Source organism: Arachis ipaensis, chromosome B05 (genome assembly GCF_000816755.2).
Source record: "Arachis ipaensis cultivar K30076 chromosome B05, Araip1.1, whole genome shotgun sequence".
Classification (NCBI taxonomy): Eukaryota; Viridiplantae; Streptophyta; class Magnoliopsida; order Fabales; family Fabaceae; genus Arachis; species Arachis ipaensis.
This window is the reverse complement of record NC_029789.2, coordinates 142,109,801-142,124,843: the sequence shown is the minus strand read 5'-3', so window position 1 is coordinate 142,124,843 and position 15,043 is coordinate 142,109,801. Positions and strand designations below refer to the sequence as shown.

At 35.2% G+C, this 15,043-nt stretch overlaps 1 protein-coding gene across 1 annotated transcript; it reads left to right on the top strand.

Annotated features, from left to right (window-relative positions):
• Positions 320-2,119, top strand: LOC107641373 (alkane hydroxylase MAH1-like). Its single transcript, XM_016344868.2, has one exon. The coding sequence runs from the start codon at positions 375-377 to the stop codon at positions 1,944-1,946; it is 1,572 nt and encodes a 523-aa protein (XP_016200354.1). The 5' UTR covers positions 320-374; the 3' UTR covers positions 1,947-2,119.

Here is a 15,043-nt window from a genome sequence, read left to right as displayed (position 1 = left end):
TGTAATTAATAAATATAAAACAAAATAAACAATAATTAAAAAAATACAAAATAAAATAATTTAAAACTGTATGTGTTTTCGATTAATTTTCTATTATCTTCTAAATAGTTTTGAAATTTTTATTATAATATAGACTATATAAAGCAGCACTTTCCACTTAATACTATAAAAATGAATTTTTATATTATATATTGTTATTTAATTATTTCTCATGGAATTCATCACTCATAATGTGGAAAGTGGATGCCAAAATAGGACTACTGTATATATAATGCCACATACATACATATCAATAGAATAACAAAACCAACCTTATCTATCTAAATTAAAACCGCCTCACATAATAAACTACAAGAAATTAAACCATATACACTATGGCCATCTTTCTCTATGTATCAATAATTGCATCATCATTTTGCTACATATATTATTTCTTCCATAGGAGATTATCTTGCAAGAGTCCTCTCCTAATAGATTGGCCTATCCTTGGCATGTTACCAAAATTGTTGTGGAACTTGTATCGGATACATGATTTCATAACCGATATTTTGAAACAACATGGGAGAACCGGTGAATTCATGGGACCTTGGTTCACCAACATGAACTATTTGGTCACTAGTGACCCCATGAATGTTCATCATATAAAGAGCAAGAGTTTTGACAACTATGTCAAGGGCTCCGAATTCCGCGAGATTTTCCAAGTCTTTGGACTTGGAATTTTCACGACGGATTCAGAGACCTGGAGGTACCATAGATCCTTGCTTCTCTCGTTGTTCAAGAATAGAAAATTCGAGATGTTTCTAGAGAAGACAACCAAGAAGAAGGTGGAATGTAGCTTAATTCCCACATTGGAAGATGTGAGACAACATGAGATTGAGGTTGATCTACAAGATGTCTTCAATAGGTTCACATTTGATAATATTTGTTCTATTGTTTTAGGGTATGATCCTAATTGTCTTTCTATTGAGTTCCCTCAAGTTGCATGTGAGAAGGCTTTTAATGAAGCTGAAGAGTCCATATTCTATAGGCATGTTGTTCCAAAGAGTGTTTGGAAGCTTCTAGAATGTCTTCAAATAGGTCAAGAGAAAAAGATGAGTGAAGCTTGCAAGGTGTTTGACCAATTTATTTATTCATGCACAGCATCAAAGAGAGAAGAGCTAAGAAAGTACAACAAAAGTCAAAGAGATGAAGCTCAAGTTGACTTGCTTAGTGTTTTGATGATGATGAGAGAAGAAGAAGAAGAGAAGGGTCAGGGTCAAAGTCAAAGTCAAAGTCAAACATTATTAGTCAATGATGACAAGTTTTTAAGAGACTCAGCTTTTAATCTTTTTGTGGCTGGAAGAGATACCATAACTTCAGCTCTTACTTGGTTCTTTTGGCTTGTTGCTACAAACCCATTAGTTGAAACCAAAATTCTTGATGAAATCAAAGAAAATTTTGGATCAAATAATGATGAAATGAAGCACAAAGTTTTAGGCATAGAAGAGGTGAAAAAGCTAGTTTATCTTCATGGTGCTCTTTGTGAATCTTTGAGGCTATTTCCTCCTATTCCTTTTGAGAGGAAACAACCAATCAAAAGTGACATACTCCCAAGTGGACACCATGTTAATCCAAATACAATGATCTTACTTTCTTTGTACGCAATGGGAAGATATGAAGAGATATGGGGAAAAGATTGCCTGGAGTTCAAGCCAGAGAGATGGATATCTGAAAAAGGAGGAATAATTCATGTGCCTTCTTACAAGTTTATTAGTTTTAATGCGGGGCCAAGAACTTGCTTGGGAAAAGACTTGTCTTTTATGCAAATTAAGATGGTGGCAGCATCCATTTTGTGCAATTATCATATTCATGTGGTGGAAGGTCATCAAGCTATTCCAAATCATTCAATTGTGCTTCTAATGAAGGATGGTTTGAAGGTTAGGATAACCAAAAGAGAAGGTTTTTAGTTATTTCAAATGTATGAAGTGTGGTAAAGCTCTAATACACACAAGTAGATGGATCACTTAATAATTTTATAAAATATGTAAGTGTGTGTATATATACATATATTTGGTGTGAAGAAATAATGGAAATTGTTAGAGAATCAATATAATCAATTTAGATCAATTAGCATCGTCTATATTTATATAGCATATCTGTACATTAATTGTAGGATTCTATGTCTTTATTACTTTGATTCATTTAGCACCTATAAATACCCCTTGTATATTGTACCTCAATACACAACTGAATAATACACTTTACATATTATTCTCTCAGTCTCTTGTTTCTAACATGGTATCAAGAGCTTAAGTTTTTTTTTTTTTTTCAATGAATATTAGTTCATAGCCCCATTGTTTTTCCTTTCCGACAGTATTCTTTGGCCTCATTTTTCGTTCTCTTTTCGACGCTTTGGTTCGTCACCCCCATAACCATCTTGTTCGTCTTGTCTCCGTGATTCCAACGCAACCAGAACCGCCGCCATCCGCCACCAGACGCGCCGCCGAAAGACGCTGTCACGACCAGGTTGCTCTTCCTTCCAGCTTCCACCCGTGCCTCTTTGCTCGCCTTTTTCGACCTGTTTCCGACGCTTTGGTTCGTCACCTCCGGCACCGTTGTGATCCTCTCGTCGTCAGCTTTCCAACGCCGCTGAGATAGCCGCCATACGCCCCCGGACGCGCCGCCACGCGCCGCTGGAAGCTCGCTGTCCACCTCCATTGATCCTCCCCCGAGATGCTTCAGTAGCCATTGGATCTTGCTGTTGATCCCACGACCCTGAAGCCGCCACGTGTCACGCCACCAGCCTTCCCTGCGACCCGCGCACCCGCTCCTGACCCGACCCGGCCCGCGCGTTGACCCGACCGCCACCTCGACGCCAGCTCGTCCTCCTCATCCTCTCACGGGCTGCCACGTGTCTCCGTTGCCCTGACGTGGCGCTGACGTCACTGCTGACGTGGCTGACAAGCGGGACCATCCCTAAGGTTTTTTAGTGACCTCTTTCCGATTCCGCGCTTCGTTTTCTCATTTTCTGCTTCGAAATTGCAGTTTTCTCTCCTCTCTTTGATTTGTGTGACTATTGTTATGGAAAAGTCGGATGTTTTTGTTGCCACAGACAGAAAGGATACATTCTGTCGAAACTGCAACCGTTTTGGGCACCTTTTCTCCGTCTGCCCCTCTGTTGAATGTCGGACATGCCACCAGAAAGGGCATATTAGCTACCATTGTTCACAGTTGCTCTGCTGTTATTGCAAGCTCTCGGGACATTTGATTACTACCTGTCCTACTCGTCCACCACGTCCTGCGCCTGCTTCTACTGTTGCTGCTACTACTGAACCTAGCCCCTCTGCACCTTTCAACCCGTCTCCTGTCTCTCTATCTGATATTGCATCTCTTCTACGGCGTCTTCTCTCTGTTTCTGGTAATACTCCTGCTGCTTTATCAACCCCTCCAGGTGATTCTAAATGGTACTTTGACTCGGGTTGCTTTAATCACATGTCTCCGTTGCGTAATATTTTCTCGTCCATGTCTACAACTATAAATGGACCTTCTGTCAATACTGCAAATGGCTCCCTCTTGCACGCAACACACAAGGGTTCTATATCCCAGTCATCTCTTAATCTTCCAGATACTTACTACATTCCCAAATTACACTTCAATCTTATTTCTGTTGGTCAACTTGTTGATTTGGGTTTTGACATCACCTTTTCTATTTCTGGTTGTCGTGTACAGGATCCTCGGACGGGACGAATCATCGGGACTGGACGTAAGGTCGGAAGGTTGTTTGAACTCGAAAGTCTTCATATTTCTCCTGTACCAAATCTCTGTGCTGCTTCTTCTCCCTCTACCCTTCACTTATGGCATCAACGTCTTGCCCACACCTCCTTAGGAAAACTGCGTCCTCTTGTGTCTCAAGGTGTTTTAGGTCAGGTTCCAAATGAATCTTTTGATTGCATTTCTTGCCAAACTGCCAAACAACCTGCTTTATCTTTTCACAATAATTCATCTCTTGCTTGCTCTCCTTTTGATATCATTCACTCTGATGTTTGGGGCCCCGCTCCCACTGCCTCTATGGGCGGAGCTCGATACTTTGTCGTTTTCATTGATGATTATTCCCGTTTTACTTGGGTTTATTTGATGACTAATCGCCATGAGTTACCTCAGATCTATATCATCTTTGCTACTATGATTAAAACACAGTTTTCCAAGGTCATTATGGTTTTCCGACGTGATAATGCTATGGAATACCGTGATTCCAAACTCTTAGCCTTTCTTGCAGAACAGGGTACTCTGTTTGAGTTTTCTTGTCCTGGTACGTCTCAACAAAATGGTAGAGCTGAACGCAAACACCGTCACATTCTTGACTCCGTCCGTGCAATGCTCCTTTCTTCTTCGTGTCCTAAGCGTACTTGGGGTGAAGCTGTTCTTACTGCTGTTCATGTTATCAATAGACTCCCTTCTTCTATTCTTGGTAATGTTACTCCCTTTGAGCGTCTTTATCATACCCCCCAGATTATAGTTCTCTTCGAGTTTTTGGTTGTGTATGTTTTGTTCTTCTTCAGCCTCATGAACATAGTAAACTTGAACCTTGGGCTCGTATGTGTTGTTTTCTTGGTTATGGCACTAAACACAAGGGTTATCGTTGTTGGGATCCTCTCTCTAAACGTATTCGTATATCTCGTCATGTTGTCTTCTGGGAGCACCACATGTTTTCTCGGTTCTCATCCTTTGAGTCGATTCCTACTACTCAGTCACCTTTGTTCACTAACCCCAATGTTGATCTTTTTCCTAGTGATGATTCTACAGGTTCTATCTCGAGTGACCCTCCACAGCCTTCTGTTCCTCCGCCTTCTCCATCTCCCAATGATTCCAGACTGGACGATGATCCTGCTCCTACCGTCATGCCTCCTCCTCCCGCTCGTTCTTCTAGGGTAAGGAATCCACCTCCTCATCTTCTTGATTACCATTGCTTTTCTACTATTCTTCATCAACATGAACCTAAGACATTCAGAGAAGCCTCCTCAAATCCAAATTGGGAACAAGCAATGCAAGAAGAATTACAGGCACTTGAAAAGGCACACACTTGGGATCTGGTTGATCCTCCTTCTGATCAGGAAGTTGTGGGTAGTAGATGGGTCTACAAGATCAAGACTCGCTCTGATGGCTCTATTGACCGTTATAAGGCCTGTTTGGTTGCTCAAGGTTGTACGCAAGAGTATGGTATTGATTATGAAGAGACTTTTGCCCCTGTCGCTCGTCTTACGTCTGTTAGAGCTCTTCTTGTCATTGCCGCGGTTAAAAAATGGTCTCTCAGTCAGATGGATGTGAAGAATGCATTTCTTAATGGGATTTGAAAAAGAAAGTCTATATGAAACTACCTCCGGGATATCCTTGTCCTTCTAATAAGGTTTGTCTCCTTCGTAAGGCACTTTATGGACTTAAGCAAGCTTCTCGTGAATGGTTTGACAAGTTCAGCACTACCATATGCAGTCTTGGTTTTACTTCTAGCCCTCATGAGAATGCACTCTTCATTCGTAAAAGCGAACGTGGAGTTGTTCTTCTACTTCTGTATGTTGATGACATGATAATTACTGGGGATGATGTTGATGGTATCTCTGATCTCAAGGCCTCACTTCACCGTACCTTTGAGATGAAAGATCTTGGTTCTCTCAGCTATTTTCTTGGTCTTGAGGTCATCTCCACCGATGATGGCATCTATCTCTCTCAGGCTAAGTATGCTTCAGATCTTCTTGCTCGCGCTGGGATTACAGATAGTCGCACTGAGTCTACTCCTCTTGAGCCTAATGTTCGATTTACCCCTATGGATGGCACTGTTTTGGATAATCCGACACTTTATCGCCAGTTAGTTGGAGGTCTCGTCTACTTGACTATCACCCGACCAGACATTGCCTATCCGGTTCATGTCCTCAGCCAGTTCTTGTCAGCTCCTCGTACTACTCACCATGCGGCAGTTCTTCGCATTCTTCGGTATGTCAAAGGCACTCTATTTCATGGCCTTTATTTTTCTGCCCATTCCTCTTTGACCCTTCAGGCATATTCTGATGCTGATTGGGCTGGTGATCCCACTGATCGTCGTTCTACTACTGGTTACTGTTTGTTTCTTGGCGACGCTCTCATCTCTTGGCGTGCTAAGAAGCAAACATTCACTGCTCGCTCAAGCACAGAAGCTGAGTACCGTGCCCTCGCTAACACCACTGCTGAGGTTATCTCGGTTCGTTAGCTTCTCGAAGATCTGGGTGCTCCTCAGTCGTCTCCTACTGATGTTTTTTGTGATAACCGCAGTGCTATTCAGATTGCCCATAATGATGTGTTTCTTGAACGCACCAAACACATTGAGATTGATTGTCACTTTGTTCGACAACGTATTCTTATTGATGCTGTTTGTCTCATTGCCGTTGGGACACTGGATCAGACTGCTGATATCTTCACGAAAGCTCATCACCCGACTCGCTTTCGGACTTTGTTATTCAAACTCAAGTTGGTATCCTTAGTTCCCACTTGAGTTTGAGGGGGGATGTTAGAGAATCAATATAATCAATTTAGATCAATTAGCATCGTCTATATTTATATAGCATATCTGTACATTAATTGTAGGATTCTATGTCTTTATTACTTTGATTTATTTAGCACCTATAAATATCCCTTGTATATTGTACCTCAATACACAATTGAATAATACACTTTACATATTATTCTCTCAGTCTCTTGTTTCTAACAGAAATAAATGTTTCTTATTGTTTCAAGAATTATTTTATTTTATAAATAAATCTTACATTATTTTTCAGAGAATCAGATTTTACTTTGTTTAGTAATTCGTGATAGAAATATACAATTGGAACTAATTTGAAAGTGTCATGTTGGATAGTAAGAAAAATAAGGAAACCGACTAACCAGGTGTGTCCTCTCCTTTTTGAAAGGAGAGTGAAAATGGAATTGTTGGCTGTATGTTGGCTAAAACCTATTGGTCACTTAGATTTTCCCAATTTGTGATGTCACGTATGTTTTACTCATTTGGCTTGTAATTAAAGTTCCTTGCAAGTTCTGATATTTACTACTTGCTTAAGTTGCCTTTAGTGCTATGCAGGCGAACCTAGACAATATTTAATAGGGCCAATATTTTTTTTTAGTTTTTTATTTTAATTAAAAATAATAATTTAGGTTTAGAATTAATTTTTTATAAGATGATTGAATATATCGTATATTAAAATAATTAAACACAAATATCTCAAAGCTAATTTTAAATATTGTAAATATAAGTTACATATTTGCTTTTAGAATCTTCAAATATTATTCTATTTTTTTTAGACGTTTTCTACAAAATTATTAAAAAAATATATTATGTTTCATGTAAATAATTTAAGTCACAACCATAACTTATGCAATGAAAAAATTAATAATATTATTATTAGAGCTGAAATAAGTTAAAATTTGTAATTTACATACACAATTGAACTCGACATTTTTTTCTTGATTCAAAGTCATCTATTATTGAGAATTTACATAGATAATAAGATAAACTTTATTCAACTTAACTGAACTCAATTTATTTTATTTTTTGTAAATCAATAATATCAATGTCACAAACAATTAATAATAAAAAAAAATTAAAAATAATACAAGGATAGCATTATAATTACATGATCATCATCTTTAATTTTTTTTAAAACCTAAATTAATATTATAAGATTATAAACTAGATAAATAAATAAATATATAAATTATTAAAAAAACAAATAAAAAAATAACTTATAAAAAAAAGAAAAATGAGAGATGATAATGAAAGACCAAAAACTACTTATTATTTTCTAAGTTGTAATAATAATAAAAATATCGAATGATGTTTTGTTTTCTAATTGAAAAAAAGAGGAAAGAATGGAAGAAGTAATTTGTTGGCTTGTTGTTGCTGTCCTTTCAAATTCTTTATTTCTAATATAAGTTAAGATTTTTTTTAACTAAATATATGATCTATAACCTAAATAACACAACTTTTCAATTATTCTTTGCTGCATTGAATGAGAATTAGGATAACCATTCATTTTTTTAAAGAAGGGAAGACTAGACATTATTTTGAGGGGTGGGAGACATTCTTTTATTTTTTATTATATTTGTAAACAAATTTTTTTCTTTTGGGAGGGCACTGTCTCTCCTATTTTATACGTAGCTTCGCTCATGGTGCCATGCCGGCGGATTTTAGCCTGCACCTGGCAGAAAAAGGTGAAGCATTCACCTCTCACTGCTGACACAGGTAAGTGTATAGGTGTTCTGTTTTTTGATAAATTTCAGTGTGACCATTAGACTATTAGTGTATTGTTTAATAAGATAGATAAAAAATATTAATTGGAATGTTGTCCTTTATTGAACAAATGGGCATATGGAAGAAAAAAAGAAGGTACCGTATGGGTTGGGCTCGATTATATAGCTTTGGGCTAGTGCATTGTACATGACCCTAAGAAAGAAAAAAAAGAAGGTAAAGTTGTGCTGTGCAATGTCTCATATCTAAACGTGAAATCCGTTTCTCAAACCCTAACACTGGCTAAAGAAATGGATGACATTCTTGACTTGAAGCACATAGATACATGTTCATAGTTATTGAAGCATTCAAATTTCGAAAAAATAAAGTTAGTGACCTGTTTATTGGCCTCTTTCCAACTTGTGAAAACACCAAGATGATGTCCCTTGGTTACAGCAAAGAAGAGGAAACGTTTAAGACTTTCATCCATCTTATTCTATCCTTGTACAACTCACTCGATGTATAGTGGAGTGAAACTAAAAAAATGTAATTCTCAGAGGTGGAACTACAAATATATATTCAACATAAGAAATCTAAAGGCTTTTTTTTTTCATTTTAAATAGGGCCTTGCATATTTTTAGTATGTGGCCTTCAAACACAATTAACTATAGGTTGTTAATAATTGAAGACCCAATACACTTTTAAAAAAAAATTCTAATACATTTTTTATTGGCCTAAAATTCAACACAAACTTTTCTTATTTATGAAATAAATCCCACGTCTGAGGGAATAAATAATTCTTCTATAAACCTATAAACAAGTTTCCTGGTAACAAAGCAGGGAAATTTTTGCCACGCCACTAAAATCTGTGCTACGTGTTAACAATGGAAGTGTGACAACATCGAGGTGAATGCTTCACCTTATCCTGCCAGGTGCAGGTTAAAACTCACCGTGCTATGCCTATGAAAGTATTTTCAAACAAATTTCAGACAATTTATGCTTTTTAATTAATTCAAATTCAGATGAATTAAAATATTTTATAAGTATGGAATTCCAATGCTTGTATCTCTGTAATTCAGAGTAAACTATTTTTTGGATCCGTTGGATTGCTTTGAATTTTGGCTTTTATAACTTATCTTTACGGGGACTATTTAGCTCCATAAAACTAGGATAGATTTACATGTTGGCTATGATTTTCATTTGTAATGTAAGATCATATTTTGGATTATTGATGTAGCTAGTTAGTTTTCTTATCCTTCATCTGTATTTGTGAAGTACAATGTATTTGTGGAAGTTTGCTATTTTCTTTGCCATACACGCCATGATCTATAATTTCAAAGGGTAATACTATGGTGAAGAGTGTTTTCGAATGAAGAGTTATAAGAGCAAAGGTCAAAAACAAAATAAGGATCATGTGCAATGCACATGTCCTCTATTAATTTGGTGAGAATCTTTACTCTTGGCCCAATTCTCCTCTTCACCAAAGAAATTTACAATTTCAAATTCACATCAATACATCATTATTATATATGGAGGTTTATTTCTGATGCCATTTCAATTGGTCTCAACAGAAGCAGAAGATTCAACAAGACTCTAGACAAGTCGCAAAAGTGATTCACCATTTCCCCCAAACGAAGCCAATAACTGCTAATGCTAAAGAAAGTAAACCTAGACTCTCTGATGATATATTAGATGCTGTAAGAATTAATGTGATTTTGATTTATATCTAAATAATTCATGTTTTGGTGTCTCTTTCGTTTATTTAGGCGTAGCTTAATGTCTATTACACCATTTACAGGTATTTGGTGGTTCGTAATCCATGTATTGATACTTCAACATCAGGAGTTCAGAACCCAAAGAATAGTACTGTCAATTTTGTAACATGCATATAGCAATTTTCTGTATTCAACTTTTTTTTGGGTAATATTTAGAAGATATTGTTCTTAGTGATTGAAGGTTTTTGACGTGGAAAATTAAAGTAATCTAGAAATATAATAGTGTGTTTTCGTATGCAGTGAATTTTGTTATATTGCTATACGCCTTCTAACTGTTAGTTTTAGTCTTGTAGGGTCCAACTATATTGACCGAAGTTTGATATTTGGATTTTGGATTAATTATTATATTGAATTTTGTTGTGTTATGATTCACATTTTACATGTGTATTTCAATTTTATCCTCAATTAATAAACATATTAAATTTGTTAGTTAACATTTGACCAATAAATTATCAGTAGCTTCTAAATTTGTTAATAATAAAAAAATATTTTAAAATGTGACTACAATATAGATACTAAAAAAAAAGCATAACTACAGTGTAAAACTATTAAATATATATTTTTACAACGGTTTTAGAAATCAGATTTTAATGTGATATTTTATAAGTATAAATAAAAAAAGAAAAAGTCTAGAGAATAAACTACATGTCCAATAACTTGAACAACTTTTTAAATGTTGAAAAAAATTCTAACAAAAATAAAAAATACCTAAAGAATCAATCTAATCTAATATACTCACAGACATTCATAGTAGGTACGGAGAAAAAGAAGCGCACAAACTCTTGTTTCTTTCGCATTGAAAAAAAGAAGTGCACAAACTCTTGTTTCTCTCTCTAGCTACGTCTGTGCCCTATCCAGCGCTGGCATCCGCCATCGCACGCTAGGGGTGAATGTGGATCGGATTGAATATGGCCAAAATTTCGATCTGATCCGTACTAAAATCATTGGATCAGATCCAATATTTGTAATTTTTTAGCTTAGATCTGATCTGCACATTTGCGGATCGGATCGGATATCGGATATATCCGCAAAATATAAGAATACTTTTTAAAAACTTATTTTTATTTAAAAAAACATCAATAAAATCTCTTTTTCTACTCTTTTAAACATGTTTACTTTTAAAACGTGACTACAGTATCAAACTATTAAATATTATATTTTCACAATGGTTTTAGAAATCAGATTTTAATGTGATGTTTTATAAGTATAAATAAAAAAGAGAAAATCTAGAAAATTAATTATATGTTCAGCCAACTTAAACAACTTTTTTAATTTTGAAAAAAATTCCAATAAAAATAAAAAACACCAAAAAATCCAATCTAATTTAACGCTTACACACATTCACAGTATGCATTGAAAAAAAGAACCGCACAAACCCTTGTCTCTCTTTAATTACGTCTATGCCCCACCTAGTGCCGCTGTCCGCTGCCACACGTAGTGCTATCCATTCCTAAAACCAATGCTGTCGTCCTTACTGCTGACCACCGCCGCAGACATGTGTCCCCTCCATTAGCCAACGCAGCGGTGCGTAGCACCGCAGTAAGATCCCCTCGCGAACGCATTACATCTGCCACCGAGGAGACCGCCACACGTCCACTACTATTGTCGTGTTGAGATCGCGTCGCTTCTTCTTCTTCTTGGTTTTGGACGTTGTTTTTACTAAATTTGAATGTTTCTTCTGCTAAAATTTGGATTTTTTAAATCTTGTTTTGGATGTTTCTTTTGTACTTTAGCGGATGTTTCTTTTCTGCATTGGGAGAAGTTTTTTTTATCTTATATTTTAGATTTTTCTTTTGTGCTTTTAATGGATGTTTCTTTTTGGCTCGTTCGGATGTTTCTTTTCTATATTGGGGGATGTTTCTTTTCTAGGGTCTTGTGAATTGAATGGCTCAGTTCGCAGGTCAGGTGGTTAGCTGCGATCGACGTCAAGTGTCCAGTGGTGCGACGAAAGGTGCTGCATGGAGAGTCGCGCCTGTCACAGTGGGAGAAGTTGCTCTACGGATTGGTTTTTTCATTGGCGCGTGTAATCCTAATTTTAAAATTAAAAAAAAACAATGATTTTAAAAAGTTGTTCAAGTTGGCTGGTATCTTAGTTCGTTACCTAGCAGGATTGATAAAAAAAGATACGTTATATTTACAACTTAGTGATTTTATGTCAAGTAGACGATTTTACAAGGTCAGGAGTGTTAAAGTTGCATTTGTGACAAATTTATGCATAGAGCAAAAATTTGGTTTTGGGTAGGGAGGAGTTGATCGCGTTCATATTAGAGACTGCATAAGCAAAAACTTGCTTGTTGTTTTGTAATCCTGTTTTTAATGAAACATGTCTCTTCAATGAGTTTGTATAGATTTGTAACATTCACTTTGAATTTAAGAAAACTATCATAAGCTCTAAATTGGTTGGAAAAGGATTCTAGTGACTTATTGATAGATAAAAAGTTTTTCAATGATCATGATTAAAGACTCTAGAAAAGAATGTGAGTTTCGTCCTACTTGCATAATGATATTGGTTATGTTTATGCCTGGCATTTTGGCAAGGATGACAATTTCATCACACTTGCTCAATACTATCGACGATGTGTGGATATGATTGTTTTGTCTCGGTCACATTATTTCCCAATGTAAAGTATGATTAGACACTTACTCCTAGATCAGTTGATCACTATGAAATTGTGACAAGACACTTTCTCTCCTATGGTAGAATTCTGGTAGGACTGGCAAAACAGATCAAATTTATCGAGCCGGTCTGCCAAAACCATCAAAAAAGTGGGCCGAGTGGGATTTTAAACTCGCAGGTTTTGGTGGGGCGAGGCAGGTTGGCTCAGCAAGCTTGCTATATTATTTTTTTAAGGACATTCTAATAGTTAAACCCAATCATATAAATGTCTAAATTAAATGGGAGAAAATTAGGATTTCAGTTTCACAGTCTCACAGTTTCGCTGCCTAACCACACTCTCTCTTGGGCACACAACCTCACTCACGGTAGAAATGGATTCCCTCAATTTTTTTTCAATTGAAGGAGAAAAGTGCGATTTTTAACCCTTCAATATTTTTTCTCTCATATTTTCTCTTGATCCCACATATAAAATATTTGGCGAGAGATTAAGTTTACTCTCAAGTGAAAAAAAAAATTGGAGATGATCCAATCCCACTCATAGCCCTGTGCCCTTACTCATGCTTTCATTCAACCATTGTCGTGCTCTCTTCTATGGCGGTCGGCCACTCCGGATCTCCCTTACAACTCTGACTCTCCAACTATCACAGTTCTCCGGCGACGTGGTCTGCTCTATCAGATCTCCCTCGTGTCTCTCTTTACTCCGTCTCTCTTTGTCTCCATCTCGCTCACTCTAGGATTTTTTCTCTGTGGCGACGTCTTTCCTTCTCGTTTGTCAAGCACGCACCAGATCTCCCCTTCGTAACCTCGCCGTTAGAATTAGATTCGTTGCCCAAAATTAAAGTCACAACCCATTGTTGAAAGTCACAGAGTTACAAATTCGTCATCGCAAATTCACCATTGCAGTTGCGCCTCCTTTTTTGCAACGATGTCACGCCTCTTCTTCTGCGGCGACATCAAAGCAATCACAGATTCACCATCGATTTTTTCTGCTCCTGCTTCTCCTCATCCTCATTTGTTTTGCTTCTTTCTTCTGTTGTATTTTACTCATTGATTATACTAAAAAAATTTGATTGTGAAAGAAATTTCAAATTGGGTAAAATACTAAAATAGTACTCGAAAGTTTACAACACTGACAAAAATAATCCAAAAAAATGTTAACGATTCTTGAAAGATTTAAAGTTGTGATAGAAAGAAGTAGATATTAAATATATATTTTAAAAAAGATTTTAGAGATCATATTTTAATACGATTTTTTGTAAGTATCATTAAAAAAACAATTATTTTCATCTTTTAATTTTATATCAAGTGAATTTTATAAAAAAAATTTAATTGTAAATGACCAAATTTTTTTTAAAAAACAAAAAATCTAGAGATTAAATTTTGCTTTGAATTTTTTTGTGTATTTTTTAAATATTTATTCAAATGTTATCACAAAAATTCAAAATAAATAAGTAAGTTGTTTATTAAACATTAAATTTTTTTTATCATTTATAAAAAAATAATATTTAACCGTTATTTTTATCATATTTCAAATTATTAAAAAACTATTTTATTGATATCTTTCAAAAAAATTTTTGTTAACGTCTAAATTTTTTAGATATCGAATTGGTAATTAACTCTTCTAATTATCTGTTCTGATGATGGGTTTCGATTGTGCAAAAGAAGTTAATCACACCAAACTGTTCGCTGTTAATTACCAAACTTCATAAATGATCCATGTGACTATGTGAGTATGTGACTATTTGTCAACAAACACTTTCCATGCGGGAGAAAATACTGTTAAATAAAAAGGAATTTTTCTTTTATATATAAAAAGCACACTTTATTTACAACATGTGTAGATTTTTCTCACCATGTATAAAGAAACTATATAGAAAGTCATGTACACATAAATATTTGATGGAATAGAAAATTAGTGTAAAATAGTTTAAGATTATTTTATTATATATTTTTTAATTATCGTTTTTTTGTATTAATTAATTACTACTAAAATAATTGAATAATACTAAACGTACTGAATATGTAATTATAAATATATGCAATAATGACGAAATTTATAGCGTGGATAATAGAGTCATGATCCCCAATATTTTTTTTTTTAATTTAGTAATAAAATTACATAGAACATAATTAAATTTCAGTTGGTTAAAGTCCTATATAATCATCCTAAATACACTGTTCAATTTTAGTTCTTTCATTTAGTTACTATTTTTTTTTTCAAATTGCTTGGACTAATATTAATGGACTATAGATAACAATGAGTATATGCAGGAGGAGCTTAAGTTTAATTATCATATGATTTTAGTTGTGAAATATATAAATGTATGAATGTTGGAATTTGAAAATACACTTTCTGTCTAATTTCTTACACGTGATAGATTTATTAGTTGTCAAGAGAATTAAATAAAAATATAATTTTTTTCT

Excerpts from the sequence above, each read along its gene's own strand:
- LOC107641373 (XM_016344868.2), top strand. The coding sequence starts at position 375 with ATGGCCATCTTTCTCTATGTATCAATAATTGCATCATCATTTTGCTAC.